At 31.7% G+C, this 20,319-nt stretch overlaps 1 protein-coding gene across 1 annotated transcript in view; it reads right to left on the bottom strand.

Moving 5' to 3' along the window:
• Positions 1–1,679: 1,679 nt before the first annotated feature.
• LOC148947099 (G protein-coupled receptor 83-like) overlaps positions 1,680–20,319 on the bottom strand; it is a 40,353-nt gene continuing 21,713 nt past the window's right edge. The window contains exons 3-4 of the mRNA XM_089097263.1: positions 6,542–6,821; positions 1,680–1,894 (exon numbers count right to left, since the gene is read on the bottom strand). Coding sequence (XP_088953389.1) covers positions 1,680–1,894; positions 6,542–6,821 — 495 coding nt within the window. The remainder of the gene's footprint in view (positions 1,895–6,541; positions 6,822–20,319) is intronic.

Below are 20,319 nucleotides of genomic sequence, written 5' to 3'. Positions count from 1 at the left end.
TCAGGGCAAGGGTTGTAAGTTACACCCTGGGGGCATATAAGGTTTTTAAAGAAAATTTGGCCGTATAAACTTCAGAGGCGATTCATTGGACTGTTAATCGGAAGTTCCAGTTCGATTTTCAAGAGTCAAAATAATTGGGGGGGGGGCAGCTACCCCCCCACCTGGTGCCATATTTTCCCAAAATGCATATCATGGAAATTTTGAGATAGTCATTTTGTTCATCGTAGTTGAAATGTCCAGTAATTCTGTCTTTGAAGATTAAAACCCCCCCCCCCTACACAGCCCTCAGGGCAAGTGAAGTAGGTTATGCCCCGGGGGCTATAAGGTTTTTTATGGAAAGGGAGGCTATGAACTTTGCAGGGGGCTCAGTGGATTGGAGATCAGAAGTTCTACTGCCCTTTTTAAGAGTCGAAAGCGATTGGAGGGCAACCAGTCCTAAAAAATACAAAATAGATTTCAACAAAATACACTTCAAATGTTTTCACTTTTTTACTTTAATAACCTAAGTGAAAAATTATTGAAATTCTTTGGAATAAATGTCTATATATATATTAAATTGACAATCCACTGTCATTTGTTTTTGTTTTCAGTAAAGTGCAAATTACGTTCTGGTCTTGAGAAGGCATGGGGTTTGTCAGTCCTACTCATGTTAACTTTTGCTCGTTTTGAGTTTGACTCGGTCATTTATTGTAACTTCTGTTCGTTTTGAGTTTCATTTATTTATTGATGGTTATGTTTGGTAGTTTTACGCTTGGAAGATTATTTGACTTTATTTCTTCTAATTTATGGCTTAATGCAGCTCTTTATTTTTTTTTTAAAACTTGTTTTGTGGAACTATTTTTTTTTAATTAATTCCTTACAAGGTTCAATTTTTTTAGATGCTCATAAGCAAAACTATAGCTGGTCATAGTTCATAGAATCAAAACTAAAGTTTAATTTTTTGTCTTGATTTTCTTTAAGAAAGACTACTCAAACACAAGAGCCGTCGATTTTGAATGAGAAGTATTTTTGAAAACCTTAAGACTTTAGCGTAAAGAGTGATGGCTGAGAAAGGTGCGGCCCCCCTCATATACAGAATAATTTCTGCTCGTTTTAAGTTTTAATGTTGCTCCTTACTTTCACTTAAAAAAAAACTTTTGCTTTATAAAATCTCATATAGAATCAGATGGCGTATATAAAATTAAATAAGTTTAAAATATGTGAAGTAGTTAGGCTATATGAAACATAAGTTTTTTGTAGTATTTAGCATGCAGCAGCTATTTATAACAAGTAAACTTTAAAAGAAAAGCTCTAATTTTCCGTTCTATGGTGAAAAAGAAACAATTTGAAAAAAAAATCCTTGAGCGGCCAAACTCACTTTGCAGTAAAAATCCTTGTGTGGCGTGAACTAGCAGAAATTTAATAAAGGGTAATACTAAGCCAAATTTAGTAGTTTAGGCAATTTGTATTGAACGTAGTGGCTATAACAAGGTATAAGATATAAAAAAGACGCAAATTGAAAACTCTGGGATAAAATTATGTTTAAAGGGCAGAAATCCTCCCATGCCCAATAGTAATTTACGCCACTTAATTTTGGCCTACTTGATCACCCAACCAAATAACATCAATAAGACCATATTTGTAAGAACATTTTACCTACATCGGGATAAGACATTGAGCTTAGGAACCTCATACTAACTTTAAACTTCTTCCTTTAATATTGTGTTTTTGCATTTTTCTTCTGGGTGTTCATCTGTTCGTTTCTTATAAGAGTCAGGACGTACAATAAGTGAGCTAGTGCGAGGTGTGGAGTCACCCCCTTGCCGACTACCAAACAAACCAAGTTCAGGAGCCCTTCGTGTTCCACTTCCATATATTCCACATGATAAAATACAGGCTAACCACCTCTTAACACCTTAAAAGAAAATAGAAATAATGTTTATTTACTACTTTACATTTGTTAATAGCAAATACCAGCGCTCAAATTTACACAAAAAAAAAGATAACTTATCAGCAATATGAAAAGAGAGCAAAGTGTGAAAATTTAGCTTAATTTTAATTTGTATTTTCAAACTTTAGTTGTTCGTGCCAATTTGCTCTCTCCTTCTATGCCAATTTCCTCTGACATGTTTCTCCTTCTCTTTGGTCAATACGATATATTCTGGGAGTTTAAATCAACATGAAATTATGCAACTTGCGTTAAATAAAACGACCCAACAGCTAAATTGCATGTGCACCAGCTTTTATATATGCCTGTTTCATCTTAATCACCACCAGACATTAAATGTCAAAGTTACTAAACCACAAACGATTTTTATTTTTAAAACTTTAAAAACCAGTTTTGATAATAGTATAAACTGTGTTTCTAATAAAGCAAATAAAGTTGAAAAACACAAATCCAGGGCTTAATTTTCTAAGAATTTGAAGTTGTCGAAACCTCAATCCAGTTTGACTGAGGGTTAAATATATTTTATTTTAATGGGGTTCGAATGAAGGTGAAGTAAAAACTGTGAGCTACAAAATATTCGAAGCAGAATTTCACTTCTTTTATATAATACCTATGATTCTGATGATGATTGTGTTTGCTGATTATGGTGAAGATAGTAGTTTCACAGTATGGACAAGCATGGACTCAAAGATTAGACTCGAATATTTTGGCAAGTACCTTATATCGTATATTCACCAAGCAACTCCCGACGGTGGCTAAAAAACATCAGTTTAAAAAACTCTATTGCTTTACACATTTTTAATGGAATTTCTTAGTTTTGTTTTTCTTTCTTTTTCTTTATTCTTAAATGAATTTTTCTTTATTTCTTTATTGTGTTTTATTTCATTCCCAGATAATGAAAAACAAAATCTTGGATTGCTTTATAATCTTGGATTGCTTTATTATAATCTACTCTATATAGTGAGTACGGGAAATTTATAACTGTTTGTATACTAGATAGCACTAAATGCGTTTAATGTAATTTCTCATCCAAATATCAGATACCCATTCTAAAGTGAACCATGGAATTTGTATTTTTTTTAAATAAATCGAGTTCTTAGTGAAACATAAAAATTGTTCAGCTTCTTCCCCCATGAAATTTTGATAAACACTGTTTTTTGATCTTTCGATTGGACAAATTTCTGTGTTTTGGATTAATAGATGACGCTTCTTGAAGAATTATAATACTTGATAATTCTTTGAACTTCCAACTGAGGATTCAGAATGTAACTTTTTCGACAGAAGAGCATTTGGCGCTGTTTAAAAATTGAAAAGGTATCTCTTTCTTCGGGCTTCTAACCTTGGAAAACAAAGGATAGCTGCCGTAGAGAAACAAAAAATAATATCAGTTTAATTTCTGGCCTCTTCTGAACTAAAAATAGCGACATTTTTACTTTAGTACATTTGAAAAATTTATATTTATTCGATTTTCAGAGTTACTTCTAGATTGACCACAAAAAATTCCCTCACCCCTTTATGCCTGAGTGCAACCCTAAAATAAGTGCAAAAGTTAGCTTAGTTTGGTTTGCATTTTTTTGTGGTGTTAGTCTATATCTCATCAAAAGTTCATGCACAAGGCCAATTTGAAAGAAAAATCCGGTTTTGAACATTGCTAATAATAGAATTTTGTTTTAATTATAAATGGAAAGGAAGAAATTATTTATTTGACAAGATGGAAAAAAAATTATTCAAGAACAAAATTTAACTTTTTTATTAAGCTCGTTGCGTCAAGCAAACAAGTTTTATTTGGGTTAACTTTATTGGGCTGTGCAAAGGAATTGTAGCTAAGAATCTAGTTCTACAAGAACCATTTGGATATTTCCATAGATTCAAATTAATTTCAATGGATTGGGAAGTTCAAATCCTGGTCCTACTCTGTAAAAATAAATTTGTTTCTCAATGTTAGTCCAACTCCTACTCAAATAAAAAAAGAAATAACAGGGATTCGTCGCAACTGCAGTTTTACGTTACTTACTGTTTGAAAGAAGAATAAAGAAAGAACAAGATTTTGTTTCGCTATCTTGTAGTTCTTATTTAGAAATAAACAGAAAAACAAATTATTTCCTTCTCCGGTTTATTTGTATTGTATTGTTGTTTGTTTGCAATTGCTGTTGAAGAACATAAAGCACATATTTCAAATTTTTTATTGCGAATAAGTTAAAAAAAGGAACAGATTCCTCTAAAGGAATTTTATTCTCCACTAACTTTTCCAAATGTGTATTAAATTCATACGAGAAGGGTAGACATACCATAATCGGAACGAAAACGTTTGGTAACTCTTAATTGAATGGTCACCTAACATGAGATAATGTGATGTGCATTAAAACCAGACAGTTATGGTATGTCTCCCCTGTCTCATATGAAATAAATACACATCTGGAAAAGTTAGCAGAGAATAAAATTCCTTTAGAGGAGTCTGTTCCTTAATTTTAACTCATTCCATGCAAAAATTTGAGATATATTCTATATGTTCTCTTTATGGCAATAACACACTATAAGGTTGAGGAGTATTATATTGGGTATTATATCCTCGTTGGGTATAATACGTTGGCTTATAATACCGTTGGGTATTATATTATATCCTCGTTGGGTAGATTATGGCAGGATATTGCTTGATTCATTCTTTTCATACACCCTTTCGTTTTACACGTACTGGCTTGGTAATGTAAATCTTCAGTCCACTATGTAAGTATGTATGGTACGTCAACCGACACTATATGTACGAATCTCTTTTTGTTTCTGCAGCCTTTCCTCTGATTTACTGATTATTCGTTGCTAAGGGCAACAAATAATGTCAAAACTCTCAGCTCTCCGGGTTTAAATGTTGGTGGGGTTTGTTTATGAAAGTCCCGACCTATGATAATAAATAAAAAAAGAAAATAATTTCTTTGAACACACTGCTTTTTCCATTTACAAAAAATAAAAGAGAAAATGGATTTAATTTATATAAGGCAGTGGAACAAAAAGCGAAATAAAAAAGAACAACAAAATGCTAACTAATAAGGTCCGGGAGCCTTTTTCAACAGAAAAAAAACTTTAAAGAAGAAAAACAGTTCTTAAAAAAAATCATCTAAAAAATGACAAATCAAACACACGGGAGAAAGAAAGAGAAGAAAAACAATTAAAAAACAAAACCAATAAATGCAATTCACATTCTATACACTCCCAGAACTGATTCACTGAACAAGACAAAAACGAATGTGCACAAAAGTAATTCTCCTCTTTACAATCAGTGGATAAATGGGATATATCTATAATGAAGAAAATATTTACTTGAAAAAAAGGTCATAAAACCTCAGTCACCACCTCTGATTAAATTAACCAGGTTAATAAAATTTATACTATATTTGGCAACAGGTCAATTGAAACTTATCCATTATACATTAAATGGATCTTCTATTTGATAGTTTGGCTGCAGTCCGTTGACTCTTGCATCCCGACTTTCGCTTGCAGTGTTATCACTCGCTGGGGGACTATTATGTAGCTGACTACTGTTAGAATATTAGGGGTAAGGTCAAATTTTTCGCTGATTATAAAGAGGAGAATTGTTTTCTGTGCACTATAGACATTCGTTTTTGTCTTGTTCAGTGAGTAACAGCAGTTTGGTAGTGTTTAGAATGCAGGTTGTATTTATTTCTTTAGTATTTTAGTTGCTTTATTTCTTTTTCTTTCTCCCGTGTGTTTAGTTTGTCACTTTTTAGATGGTTTTATTCTAAGAAACAGTTTTTTCTTCTTTAAAGTTGTTTTTTTTTCTTTCCGTTGAGAATGGCTCCCGGAAAAACAGTCAAAATATTCGGATTTTCTTTTATTCATTAATGTTTTGTTTTTTATTTCATTTTTGTTCCACTGGTTTATTTAATTAAAACCGTGTTGTCCCTTAATCTTTAATAAGAAAAGAAAACAAAAAATAAAGCTTTGCTGCTGTGTTTCAATATTTTCTAAGTTTTATTAACTAATTAAACTTTCCTCAAATATTACTTTTATTAACTAAAAATTTTTTTAACTGTTAAATTTAATATATATTTATTTTAACAGTTAATTTTAGATCATTGGGATGCATTCACTAAATTACAGACGTGTACTATTACTATGCTAAAAAAGGAAGAAACTATTGAATCGCCCATTTCTATTTACACAAGATACAATTTTTTAAATAGATCCTTCCCACCGGGGCTGTCTAAAACATAATATTTTTTCTTCTAAAAAATGTTTTTTTTTTCCTGGGATAATGTCACATTATCATTTATTATGAAAGGGATTTGACTGCACAATACTGCACACGCAACCCTGCTTGATTGTACACTAAAAGGAATATGGGGTGTATTTATATTATTAGTCCATATTACTTCTGACGCTTCTGCAAAATCTTTTACTTCTGTACCCCTTACTGCTACTCCTTCTCCACGTGCTTGAAAAACGACACACAGAACAATCCTTAGGAATCAAACCCATTCATAAAGTATTAGCTACCAGCAACGAAGAAAGAGTGATCGCCGTTGCAGGCAGATTTATGCTTTGGCGAGTTTGCAGTCGCTTTGTTTGGATAAAACAGGAAGTTATGACACACTTCCTTACCTTTTCTAAATTGTTCATTTAGCCAACAATAGATGAATGGATTGTAACAGACACTGGACATTGCCCACCAATGGCAAATGAAAAATAAAGTTGAATTATGGCGATGAATACTTGATTCAGTAGTGACGTCGCTAACTAAAAAGTACAGATTTAAAGGTAGCCAACAGATGGCAAATATGAGAACGACCAAAATTAGCATCTGAATCGTTTTTCGTTTTGACCTTGTCTGAGAAGATGCTTGACCTTGAGTTACTGCACCCAACGCTGAACGGCTCCATATCTAAAAAGAAGTAGAAGAGCAATTACAGCGGGAATCTGAATAGAACATACCTGAAAATAGAACATCAAAGCTAGGGTACATGCTATTGCCTTAAATGATTTTATTCTTCTCTCTTCTTCTTCTTCTTGTTTGAACATGCGGATGCGCTAATAAACAATCCCCAGGCAATCCCATACCCTACGGCAGCTAGTATTGAACTCCAGGTTTCCGCCCTACCAAGCAGAGATTAATCTTACTGCGCTATAATAGAGTTTTATTTTTCTCTCTATTTTTCAGCAATAAATTTATATTTTTCTATTCTTATAATCTATATATATTTATATATATATTATATATTGAATAAAAGTTCAAATAGGGATAAAATCCTTTTAACAGACAGTGTTTCAAAAACAGTGAAAGAAATTCACAAAAAAATACCAGATATTTCGGTCACATATGCAGTGACATCAGTAATATCAGTAGATGTGTTACTACTGATGACGGTCACTGCATATGTGACCGAAATATCTGGTATTTTTTGTGAACTTCTATCACTGATTGTGAAACACTGTCTATTAAAAGGATTTTATACCTATCTAAACTTTTATTTATCGACATGGAAAGGCAAAGTGGTCACCGAAATTATCTATATTCTACATTTTATACTAAATATTTATTTTTCAACAATAATGCCGTTTGTGGACGCAGAGGATCGTGGTTCCCTTTTATCCTATACAAAACCTTTTTTCTTCCCTAACTCACTTCTAAAAATTTCTTTTGCTTCTAAAGACTACAGAGTATCAACAAATAATGTCAAAACTTTCATCTCTTCGTTTTTGACAGGGATTGTTTTATGAAAGTCTTTACTTATGGTAGTAAATTATTAAAAAAGAATCAAACTAAAACAAGCTTTTCTGATGGAAGTAAAGAGCAAAGTTGAAACTTAAAACGAAAAAGATGTTACTTCATAGTTTGTACAACATACGTTTGCAAAACTGGTAAAAATAAACTGACTTATGATATTTCACTATGCTTGTGGAATTCGGAAAAAACTAGCAATTTAATGACAACTGAGCTTGCATGAGTATTTTTATAAATCAAATCGGATACTAAAATTTATTGATTTCGTGCTTATTGAAAGATTATTAAGAGCCATATGAATTAGCAATTTAGTTATCTACAGGCTACTTGAGGACTTTTCTCCTCTCAGGTCTGTTTTGTTGCGTTGATTGTGTGTTTTCGGTAAAGTGCTAGTTTTCAAAATTCTACAATATATAGAAAAATTTGACGAGCTAGTTTATTTAAAACAGCTGTAGCATTTAAATTGGCTTATTGTGATATTGTGGTAGCTTGCTAGTCTAGGCAGAAAATAATAAATAAGGGTACGCATGCTAACTCTAAAAAAAATAAATTTTTCTGAATTTTCAAGATGGGGGCTAAAAAACTCCTGCTTAAAATTTTAGACCATGAAAAATCTATTGTTTATCTTAGAATATAAATTCTTCATTGTTTTGGCCCTCTTTGCTCAAAAATTGATGTTTGTTGGAACAAAATGGCTGAAAACGTCACTTTGTTGAACTACAATCTTTTTTGTCATAGATAGCGCTGCCTAAGTGAAGAGCAATATATTGTTTATTTATTTTTTGTTATTTTTCCTTTTTTCTGGCTACTTCGTATGGAGGGAGCTGTAGGAAATTTTGACAGGACTCATTCGGCTGAAAATTGAAAATTTTGGTGCTCATTGTTAGAGTCAAAGGTGATTGGAGGGCAACCATCCCCCTCCCACGCTCTTTTGAAAAACCTGCGCCTTCTTCAACCCTCATAAGACATCTAAACAAACTTTGAGACCTAGGGCAAGGGATTGGAATTATGCGAGTTAACAATTGTTTACATGTAGCTTTTATTATACAGAAAAGGGAAGCATGTTTGATCCTGGGTGTCTAAAAAGGCCCAGGGTAGGACGATTAAAACTTTAGGAAGAAAGAAGAAACTAAGAAGAAACTCATAGAGAAATTTGAGGATGATGTTAAACTAAATCGAAGGGTACTATCCGCATGCAGGTTGTCAAAAGCAGGCCCATATCGAATAAATGCGGGGCCTGATTGGATTTTTCACAGTGCCCTCTCTATATATTAAATATTCAAAAAAATCAATGTATGTTTGCTACACATATATATATATATACACACACACACACACACACACACACACACACACACACACACACACACACACACACACACACACACACACACACACACACACACACACACACACACACACACACACACACACACACACACACACACACACACACACACACACACACACACACACACACACACACACACACACACACACACACACACACACACACACACACACACACACACACACACACACACACACACACACACACACACACACACACACACACACACACACACACACACACACACACACACACACACACACACACACACACACACACACACACACACACACACACCACACACACACACACACACACACACACACACACACACACACACACACACACACACACACACACACACACACACACACACACACACACACACACACACACACACACACACACACACACACACACACACACACACACACACATATATATATATATATATATATATATATATATATATATATATATATATATATATATATATATATATATATATATATATATATATATATATATATATATATATATATATATATATATATATATATATATATATATATATATATATATATATATATATCAGATAAGTAAACTTCTTCATAAGTAAAAAATTAAAATGTTCAAAATACAGAAACAGCTATTGAACACAAATTTACATATTTCCAAATTTTTGTTCTGTTACTTCTTTTAAGATTGTTTGAAAATTGAATTTCCTTGCGTCTTCACTTTCAGTCAATATAATTGTTAAATTATTTAATATATTCCGATTCATTGTTGATCTCGAATAATTTTTTGTTAGTCTTGGCCAGGAAAATGATCTTTGTCCAGAAGCAGCGCTCACTGGAATTGTTAAGAATGTTCAGAGAGCAATAAACAAGTTTGGAAATGTCATTCCTTTACATTATCTGTTAAAAATTTGAACATTTTAAAAGGAATTTCAAAAAGTTCTGGGCATCCATGTAGTCAAAAGAGTGTATATTCAATATCTCAAGAATAGCTAAGGGCATTAAATTGAAACTTTCAGGATATACTGAACTAAATCAAAAGACAATATGTGCATGCAGGTTGTTAAAAGGGTGCATCTACAATGTCTAGTGAACTACTAAAGGGAAGGCTAGACTAGCACCACAAGGAGGGTGCCAAGTTTGTCCTTTAGAGGGCACCTAAGAACTCCAAACCCCAAAAAACAGGGGATGCTCCCCCGGAAAACTTCTGAAAACATACTACACTTCAAGCGTTTTTTAGACGATTAGTAGTATTGCTACAATTAAAGGTACGGGGCAGGTAGGAAATTACTGTGTACAATTAAAGAGAGAGGACAGGTAGGAAATTACTGTGTACAATTAAAGAGAGAAGACAGGTAGGAAATTTCTGTGTATAATTAAAGAGAGAAGACAGGTAGGGAATTACGGTATTAATGATAGAGGGAAGACAGATAAGACATTACTGTGTCAATCTAAGGTAGCAGAGTGTCCCCCCATATAGCTATAATGATAGAGAGCAGAGTGTTCTCCCATATAGCTATAATGATAAGTAGCGGACAGTACTCCCGCCATACAAGCAGACAGTGTACGACCTGATTCAACTACCGTGAAAATTCGTGCTGATCTTTGTTCAAAGTGCGTGACGTTTCCTTTGTATGAAATTGTGAAATTCTTTCTGTAATTTAATTTGTTTAATTAATTTACATAAATTAATTTATTATTAACTAATTTACATAATTACATTAATAAATTTTTTTTTACATGTATTATCAATTAATTTACGATTTTTTACATTCTAAGTATCTTCCGATTGATTTTTATGAAATTTTTGTTTGATGAAGGAAACGAAAGTGAGACCCATGATTTCATAAGTTAAAAGAACGACATGTTAATCGACTGAACCAAGAAGCCATTGAACATATTATGATTTTAGAAATACATCCAATGCATTGTTTCTGGGACATTGCCCAACTGATGTTAAGCGTCACAATATCGTAAAAGGTTCATTCCATTGAACTGGAACAAGCTCAAGCACATTCGATTTATCAATTGGATTTTTGATAGGTGTTAAAAGTGACCTTGTTTCGGGGCATTTTTATGGCATCATCGTGAGAATATGCATAAAACGATGATTTGAGATGCATACTAGACAAGCAATGTCTTATGATACTTGGGCCCCAAGTCCTACCCCTATCCCTCAACCCTATCCCACCCCCCACCCTCCCACCCCCCCCCCCCAAACCAAACCCGCCACCCCCACCCCCACCCCATTTTTTTTATTTTTTTATTTTATTTTATTTTTTAAATTTTTTTTAACTTTTTTTTAACTTTTTTTAACCTTTTTTTATGGTCATTGTACTGTCTGCTTGTTCCTTGGTTTACCTTGTCACAGTTACATTCTCATGATTTTTCAAAGTTCATTTTGGATTTCTTTCATTGAAATGCAAGAGTAAGATTATTTCAGTAGTGTTTTGTTGTGGTTTACCTTGTCACACTTACATTATCTTGATTTTTCAAAGTTCATTTTGGATATCTTTCGTTGAAATGCAAGAGTTGGAAAATTTCAGTAGTGTTTTGTCATGGTTTGCCTTGTCACAGTTACATTCTCTTAACTTCTCAAAGTTCATTTTGAGTTTCTTTCGTTGAGATGCGAGAGGTGGAATGTTTCAGTGGTGTTTTGTTGTGCTTTGCCATGTCACGGTTACATTCTCTTGGTTTTTCAAAGTTCATTTTGGATTTCTTTCGTTGAAGTGCAAGAGCTGGAATATTTCAGTAGTGTTTTGTCATGGTTTACCTTGTCACAGTTACATTCTCTTGATTTTTCAAAGTTCATTTTGGATTTTTTTCGTTGAAATGCAATAATTGGAATATTTCGGTAGTGTTTTGTTGTGCTTTACCTTGTCACAGTTACATTCTCTTGATTTTTCACAGTTCATTTTGGATTTTTACATACTCTTGATTTTTCAAAGTTCATTTTGAATTTCTTTCATTGAAATGCAAGAGTTGGATTATTTCAGTAGTGTTTTCTCGTGGTTTACCTTGTCACAGTTACATTCTCTTGGTTTTTCAAAGTTCATTTTTGGATTTCTTTCGTTGAAATGCAAGAGTTGGAATATTTCGGTAGTGTTTTGTCGTGGTTTACCTTGTCACAGTTACATTCTCATGATTTTTTAAAGCTCATTTTGAATTTCTTTCATTGAAATGCAAGAGTTGGAATATTTCAGTAGTGTTTTGTTGTGCTTTACCTTGTCACAGCTACATTCTCTTGATTTTTCAACTTTCATTTTGAATTTATTTCGTTGAAATGCAAGAATTGGAATATTTAATTAGTGTCTTGTCGTGGTTTACCTTGTCACAGTTACATTCTCTTAATTTTTCAAAGTTCATTTTGGATTTCTTTCGTTGAAATGTAAGAGTTGGAATATTTCAGTAGTGTTTTGTTGTGCTTTACCTTGTCACAGTTACATTCTCTTAATTTTTCCAAGTTCAGTTAGAATGTATTTCATTGAAATGCAAGAGTTGGAATATTTTAATAGTGACATGTCGTTATTTTCCATGTCACTGCTACATTCTCTTAATTTTTTAAAGCTTACGTTGGATTTTTTTTATTGAAATGCAATAGTTGGACTATTTAAGTAGTGTTTTCTTGTGCTTTACCTTTTCACAGTTACATTATCTTCATTTTTATACTTTCATTTTGAATTTATTTAGTTGAAATTCAAGAATTGGAATATTTCATTAGTTTCTTGTCGTGGTTTACCTTGTCACAGTTACATTCTCTTAATATTTCAAACTTCAGTTTGAATTTCTTTCTTTGAAATGCAAGATTTGGAATTTTTCAGTAGTTTTTTGTCGTGCTTCACCTTGTCACAGATACATTCTCTTGATTTTTCCAAGTTCATTTAGAATTTCTTTCATTGAAATGCAAGAGTTGGAATATTTAAATAGTGCCATGTAGTGATTTACCTTGTCACAGTTACATTCTCTTGATTTTTCAAAGTTCATTTTGGATTTATTTAATTGAAATTCAAGAGTTGGAATATTTAGGTAATATTTTGTCGTGGTTTACCTTGTCACAGTTACATTTTCTTAATTTTTAAAGTTCATTTGAATTTTTTCCATTGAAATGCAAGAGTTGGAATATTTAAGTAGTGTTTTGTCGTGCTTTTCCTTGTCACATTTACATTCACTTGATTTTTCTAAGTTCATTTGTATTTTTAAATTCTCTTGATTTTTCAAAGCTCATTTTGAATTTCTCTCGTTGAAATGCAAGAGTTGAAATATTTCAGTAGTGGATTGTTGTGGTCTACCTTGTCGCAGCTACATTCTCTTGATTTTTCAAAGTTCATTTTGGATTTCTTTCATTGAAATGCAAGAGTTGGAATATTGTGTTTTGTCGTGGTTTACCTTGTCACAGTTACATTCTCTTGATTTTTCAAAGTTCATTTTGGATATTTACATTCTCATGATTTTTCAAAGTTCATTTTGAATTTCTTTTGTTGAAATGCAACAGTTGGAGTATTTCAGTAGTGTCTTGTTGTGCTTTACCTTGTCACTGTTACATTCTCTTAATTTTTCAAAGTTCATTTTAGATTTCTTTCCTTGAAATGCAAGAGTTTGAATATTTCAGTAGTGTTTTGTTATGGTTTACATTGTCACAGTTACATTTTCTTAATTTTTCAAAGTTTATTTTGGATTTCTTTCCTTGAAATGCAAGAGTTGGAATATTTCAGTAGTGTTTTGTCATGGTTTACCTTGTCACGGTTACATTCTCTTAATTTTTGAAGTTCATTTTGAATTTATTTCGTTGAAATGCTAGAGTTGGAACATTTCAATACTGCTTTGTTGTGCTTTACATTGTAATAGTTATATTTTCTTGATTTTTAAAATTTAATTTTGGATTTTTACATACTATTGATTTTTTCAAAGTTCATATTAAATTTCTTTCATTGAAATGCAAGAGTTGGATTATTTCAGTAGTGTTTTGTCATGGCTTACCTTGTCGAACTTACAGAATCTTGATTTTTCAAAATTCATTTTGAATTTCACTCTTTGAAATTCAAGAGTTGGATTATTTCAGTAGTGTTTTGTCATTATTTATCATGGCACATCTAGCTTCTCTTAACTTCTAAATGTTTATTTTGAATTTATTTTGTTGACATTCAAGAGGTGGATTATTTCAGTAGTGTTTTGTTGTGTTTTGCCATGTCACAGTTACATTCTCTTGATTTGTCAAAGTTCATTTTAAATTTGTTTTGTTGAAATGCAAGAGGTGGAATATTTCAGTAGTGTTTTGTTGTGCTTTACCATGTCACAGTTACAGTCTCTTGATTTTTCAAAGTTCATTTTGGATTTCTTTCGTTGAAATGCAAGAGCTGGGATATTTCAGTAGTCTTTTGTTATGGTTTACCTTGTCACAGTTACATTCTCTTGATGTTTCAAAGTTCATTTTGGATTTCTTTCGTTGAAATGCAAGAGTTAGAATATTTCAGTAGTGTTTTGTCGTGGTTTACCTTGTCACAGTTACATTCTCATGTTTTTTCGAAGTTCATTTTGAATTTCTTCAAATTCAAAATTCTTCAAATTCTTTTTTATGGTCATTGTACTGTCTGCTTGTACCTTGGTTTACCTTGTCACAGTTACATTCTCAAGATTTTTCAAAGTTCATTTAGGATTTCTTTCATTGAAATGCAAGAGTTAGATTATTTCAGCAGTATTTTGTTGTGGTTTACCTTGTCACAGTTACATTCTCTTGATTTTTCAAAGTTCATTTTGGATTTCATTCGTTGAAATGCAATAGTTGGAAAATTTCAGTAGTGTTTTGTCGTGGTTTACCTTCTCATAGTTACATTCTCTGAATTTTTCAAAGTTCATTTTGTATTTCTTTCGTTGAAATGCAAGAGTTGGAATATTTCAGTAGTGTTTTGTTGTGCTTTGCCATGTCACAGTTACATTATCTTGATTTTTCAAAGTTCATTTTGTATTTCTTTCGTTGAAATGTAAGAGTTGGAATATTTCAGTAGTATTATGTCATGGTTTACCTTGTCACAGTTACATTCTCTTGATTTTTCAAAGATCATTTTGAATTTCTTTCGTTGAAATGCAAGAGTTGGAATATTTCAGTAGTGTTTTGTTGTGCTTTACCTTGTCACAGTTACATTCTCTTGATTTTTCACAGTTCATTTTGGATTTTTACATTCTCTTGATTTTTCAAAGTTCATTTTGAATTTCTTTCATTGAAATGCAAGAGCTGGATTATTTCATTAGTGTTTTCTCGTGGTTTATCTTGTCACAGTTACATTCTCTTGGTTTTTCAAAGTTCATTTTTGTATTTCTTTCCTTGAAATGCAAGAATTGGAATTTTTCGATAGTGTTTTGTCGTGGTTTACCTCGTCACAGTTACATTCTCATGATTTTTCAAAGTTCATTTTGAATTTCTTTCATTGAAATGCAAGAGTTGGAATATTTCAGTAGTGGATTGTTGTGGTTTACCTTGTCACAAGTACATTCTCTTGATTTTTCAAAGTTCATTTTGGATTTCTTTCCTTGAAATGTAAGAGTTGGAATATTTCAGTAGTTTTTTGTCGTGGTTTACCTTGTCACAGCTACATTCTTTGATTTTTTCAAAAGTTTATTTAGAATTTCTTTCTTTGAAATGCAAGAGTTGGACTATTTCAGTAGTGTTTTGTTGTGCTTTACCTTGTCACAGTTACATTCTCTTGATTTTTCAACTTTCATTTTGAATTTCTTTCGCTGAAATGCAAGAATTGGAATATTTCAGTAGTTTCTTGACGTGGTTTACCTTGTCAGAGTTACATTCTCTTAATTTTTCAAAGTTCATTTTGAAGTTCTTTCGTTGAAATGCAAGAATTGAAATATTTCAGTACCTTTTTGTTGTGCTTTACCTTGTCACAGTTACATTCTCTTGATTTTTCAAAGTTCATTTTGAATTTCTTTCATTGAAATGCAAGAGTTGGAATATTTTATTAGTGCCTCGTCGTGGTTTACCTTGTCACAGTTACATTCTCTTGATTTTTCAAAGTTCATTTTTAATTTATTTAATTGAAATTCAAGAGTTGGAATATTTAAGTAATATTTTGTCATGGTTTACCTTGTCACAGTTACATTCTCTTAATTTTTCAAAGTTCATTTTGAATTTCTTTGTTTGGAATGCAAGAGTTGGAATATTTCAGTAGTGTTTTGTCGTGCTTTACCTTGTCACAGCTACATTTTCATGATTTTTCAAAGTTAATTATTGATTTTTACATTCTCATGATTTTTCAAAGTTCCTTTTGAATTTCTCTAGTTGAAATGCAAGAGTTGGAATATTTCAGTAGTGTCTTGTTGTGCTTTACCTTGTCACAGTTACATTCTCATAATTTTTCAAAGTTCATTTTAGATTTCTTTCCTTGAAATGCAAGAGTTGGAATATTACAGTAGTGTTTTGTCGTGGTTTACCTTGTCACAGGTACATTCTCTTGATTTTTCAAAGTTTATTTTGGATTTCTTTCCTTGAAATGCAAGAGTTGGAATATTTCAGTAGTGTTTTGTCATGGTTTACTTTGTCACAGTTTCATTCTCTTGATTTTTAAAGTTAATTTTGAAATTATTTCGTAGAAATTCAAGAGGTGGAATATTTCAGTAGTGTTTTGTTGTGCTTTACCTTGTCACAGTTACATTCTCTTAATTTTTCACAGCTCATTTTGGATTTTTACATAATCTTGATTTTTAAAAGTTCATTTTATATTTCTTTCCTTGAAATGCAAGAGTTGGATTATTTCAGTAGTATTTTCTAGTGGTTTACATTGTCACTGTTACATATTCTTGATTTTTCAAAGTTAATTTTGGATTTCTATCGTTGAAATGCAAGACTTGGAAAATTTCAGTAGTGTTTTGTCATGGTTTACCTTGTCACAGTTAGCTTCTCTTAACTTTTCAAAGTTCATTTTGAATTTATTTCGTTGAAATGCAAGAGGTGGAATATTTCAGTAGTGTTTTGTTGTGCTTTGCCATGTCACAGTTACATTCTCTTGATTTTTCAAAGTTCATTTTGGATTTCTTTCGTTTAAATGCAAGAGCTGGACTATTTCAGTAGTGTTATGTCATGGTTTACCATGTCACAGTTACATTCTCTTGATTTTTCAAAGTTCATTTTGGATTTCTTTCGTTGAAATGCAAGAGTTAGAATATTTCAGTAGTGTTTTGTCATGGTTTACCTTGTCACAGTTACATTCTCGTGATTTTTCAAAGTTCATTTTGGATTTCTTTGATGGAAATGCTAGAGTTGGAACATTTCAGTAGTGTTTTGTCGTGGTTTACCTTGTCTCAGTTACATTCTCTTGATTTTTCAAAGTTCATTTTGGATTTCTTTCGTTGAAATGCAAGAGTTGGATTATTTCAGTAGTGTTTTGTCATGGTTTAGCGTACAACATTTACATTCTCTTAATTTTTCAATGTTAATTTTGATTTTCTTCGGTTTAAATACACTAGTTGGAATATTTAAATGGCGTTTTGTCATGTTTTACCTTGTCACAGTTACATTCTCTTGATTTTTCAAAGTTCATTTTTGATTTTTACATTCTCATGATTTTTCAAAGTTAATTTTGAATTTCTTTCGTTGAAATGCAAGAGTTGGAATATTTCAGTAGTGTCTTGTTGTGCTTTACCTTGTCACTTTTACATTTTCTTAATTTTTCAAAGTTCATTTCAGATTTCTTTCCTTGAAATGCAAGAGTTGGAATATTTCAGTAGTGTTTTGTCTTGGTTTACCTTGTCAAATTTACATTCTCTTGATTTCTCAAAGTTCATTTTGGATTATTACATACTCTTGATTTTTCAAAGTTCATTTTGAATTTCTTTCATTGAAATGCAAGAGTTGGATTAAATCAGTAGTGTTTTCTCATGGTTTACCTTGTCACAGTTACATTCGCTTGATTTTTCAAAGTTCATTTTTGGATATCTTTCATTGAAATGCAAGAGTTGGAATATTTCAGTAGTGTTTTGTCGTGGTTTACCTTGTCACTGTTACATTCTCATGATTTTTCAAAGTTCATTTTGAATTTCTTTCATTGAAATGCAAGAGTTGAAATATTTCAGTAGTGTATTGTTGTGGTTTACCTTGTCACAGTTACATTCTCTTGATTTTTCAAAGTTCATTTTGGATTTCTTTACTTGAAATGCAAGGGTTGAACTATTTAAGTAGTGTTTTGTCATGGTTTACCTTGTCACAGTTACATTCTCTTAAATTTTCAAAGATCATTTTGAATTTCTTTCGTTGAAATGCAATAGTTGGAATATTTCAGTAGTGTTTTGTAGTGCTTTACCTTGTCACAGTTACATTCTCTTGATTTTTCACAGTTCATTTTGAATTTTTATATACTCTTGATTTTTCAAAGTTCATTTTGAATTTCTCTCATTGAAATGCAAGAGTTGGATTATTTCAGTAGTGTTTTTCCCGTGGTTTACCTTGTCACAGTTACATTCTCTTGGTTTTTCAAAGTTAATTTTTGGATTTCTTTCCTTGAAATGCAAGAGTTGGAATATTTCAGTAGTGTTTTGTCGTGCTTTACCTTGTCACAGTTACATTCTCATGATTTTTCAAAGTTCATTTTGAATTTCTTTCATTGAAATGCAAGACTTGGAATATTTCCGTAGTGGATTGTTGTGTTTTACCTTGTCACAAGTACATTCTCTTGTTTTTCAAAGTTCATTTTGGATTTCTTTCCTTGAAATGCAAGAGTTGGAATATTTCTGTAGTGTTTTGTCATGGTTTACCTTGTCACAGTTACATTCTCTTAATTTTTCAGAGTTCATTTTGAATTTCTTTCGTTGAAATGAAAGAGTTGGAATATTTAAGTAGTGTTTTGTTGTGCTTTACCTTGTCACAGTTACATTCTCTTGATTTTTCAACTTTCATTTTGAATTTCTTTCGTTGAAATGCAAGAATTTGAATATTTCAGTAGTGTCTTGTCGTGGTTTACCTTGTCACAGTTACATTCTCTTGATTTTTCAAAGTTAATTTTGAATTTTTTTTGGTTGAAATGCAAGAGTTGGAATATATCAATAGTGTTTTGTTGTGCTTTACCATGTCACAGTTACATTCTCTTAATTTTTTAAATTTCTTTTTGGATTTCTTTCGTTGAAATGCCATAGTTGGAATATATCAGTTGTGTCTCGTCGTGATTAACCTTGTCACAGTCACATTTTTTATTTTTCAAAGTTCATTTTGAATTTCTTTTGTTGAAATGCAAGAGTTAGAATATTTCAGTAGTATTTTTGTCGTGGTTTACCTTGTCACAGTTACATTCTCTTGATTTTTCAAAGTTCCAAAAACTTACACACACAAAAAAAACTGACACACACAAAAAAACTTACACACACACACAAAAACTTACAAACACACACACACACACAAACTTACACACACACAAAAACTAACACACACAAAAACTTACACACACACGAAAACTTACACACACACAAACACACAAACTTACACACACAAAAAAAATTACACACACAAAACAAATTACACACACAAAAAAACTAAAACTCATAAAAAAACTAACACAAACACACAAAAAATAAAACACACACAAAAACTCACACACACACACAAAAAAACTTACACACACACACACAAAAATTTACACACACACACATAAACTTACACACACATAAAAACTTAAACACACAAAAAAACATACAAACACACACAAACTGACAAACAAACACAAACTAACGCACACCTAAAAAATAACAAAAAAAAAAAAAATTAAAAACAAAAAAAAAATTAAAAAAAAAAAAAAACTTACACACACACACAAAAATTACACAAAAAAACACAAACAAACTAAAACACACAAAAAAACTAAAACACACAAAAAAACTTAAACACAATAAACTTAAAAAAACAAAAAAAAACTTAAAAGAGCAATAATACTTACACACACACAAAAACTTACACACACACAAAAACTTTCACTCGCCCACATACATACACACACACACAAAAACGAACAAGTACGCAAAAACTTACACACAAACACTATCATACACACACACACAAAAACTTACACATACACACACCCACAATTACAAACACACAAAAATTTACAATCAAACACAAAAACAATAACACACACAAAAACTTACAAACACGACCACACATCAGCACAAACTCACACATACTAACAAAATAACTTATACACACACACAAAAACTTACACACACACACAAAAACTTGCACACACACACAAAAACTTACACAAACACAAATAAACTTACACAAACACATAAACTTACACACACA

The sequence above is a fragment of the Artemia sp. Qi Xiang Cuo genome, chromosome 11, assembly GCF_049724085.1.
Source record: "Artemia sp. Qi Xiang Cuo chromosome 11, ASM4972408v1, whole genome shotgun sequence".
Taxonomy (NCBI): Eukaryota; Metazoa; Arthropoda; class Branchiopoda; order Anostraca; family Artemiidae; genus Artemia; species Artemia sp. Qi Xiang Cuo.
The sequence above is the reverse complement of the archived record's forward strand: the minus strand, read 5'-3'. Positions and strand labels throughout refer to the sequence as shown.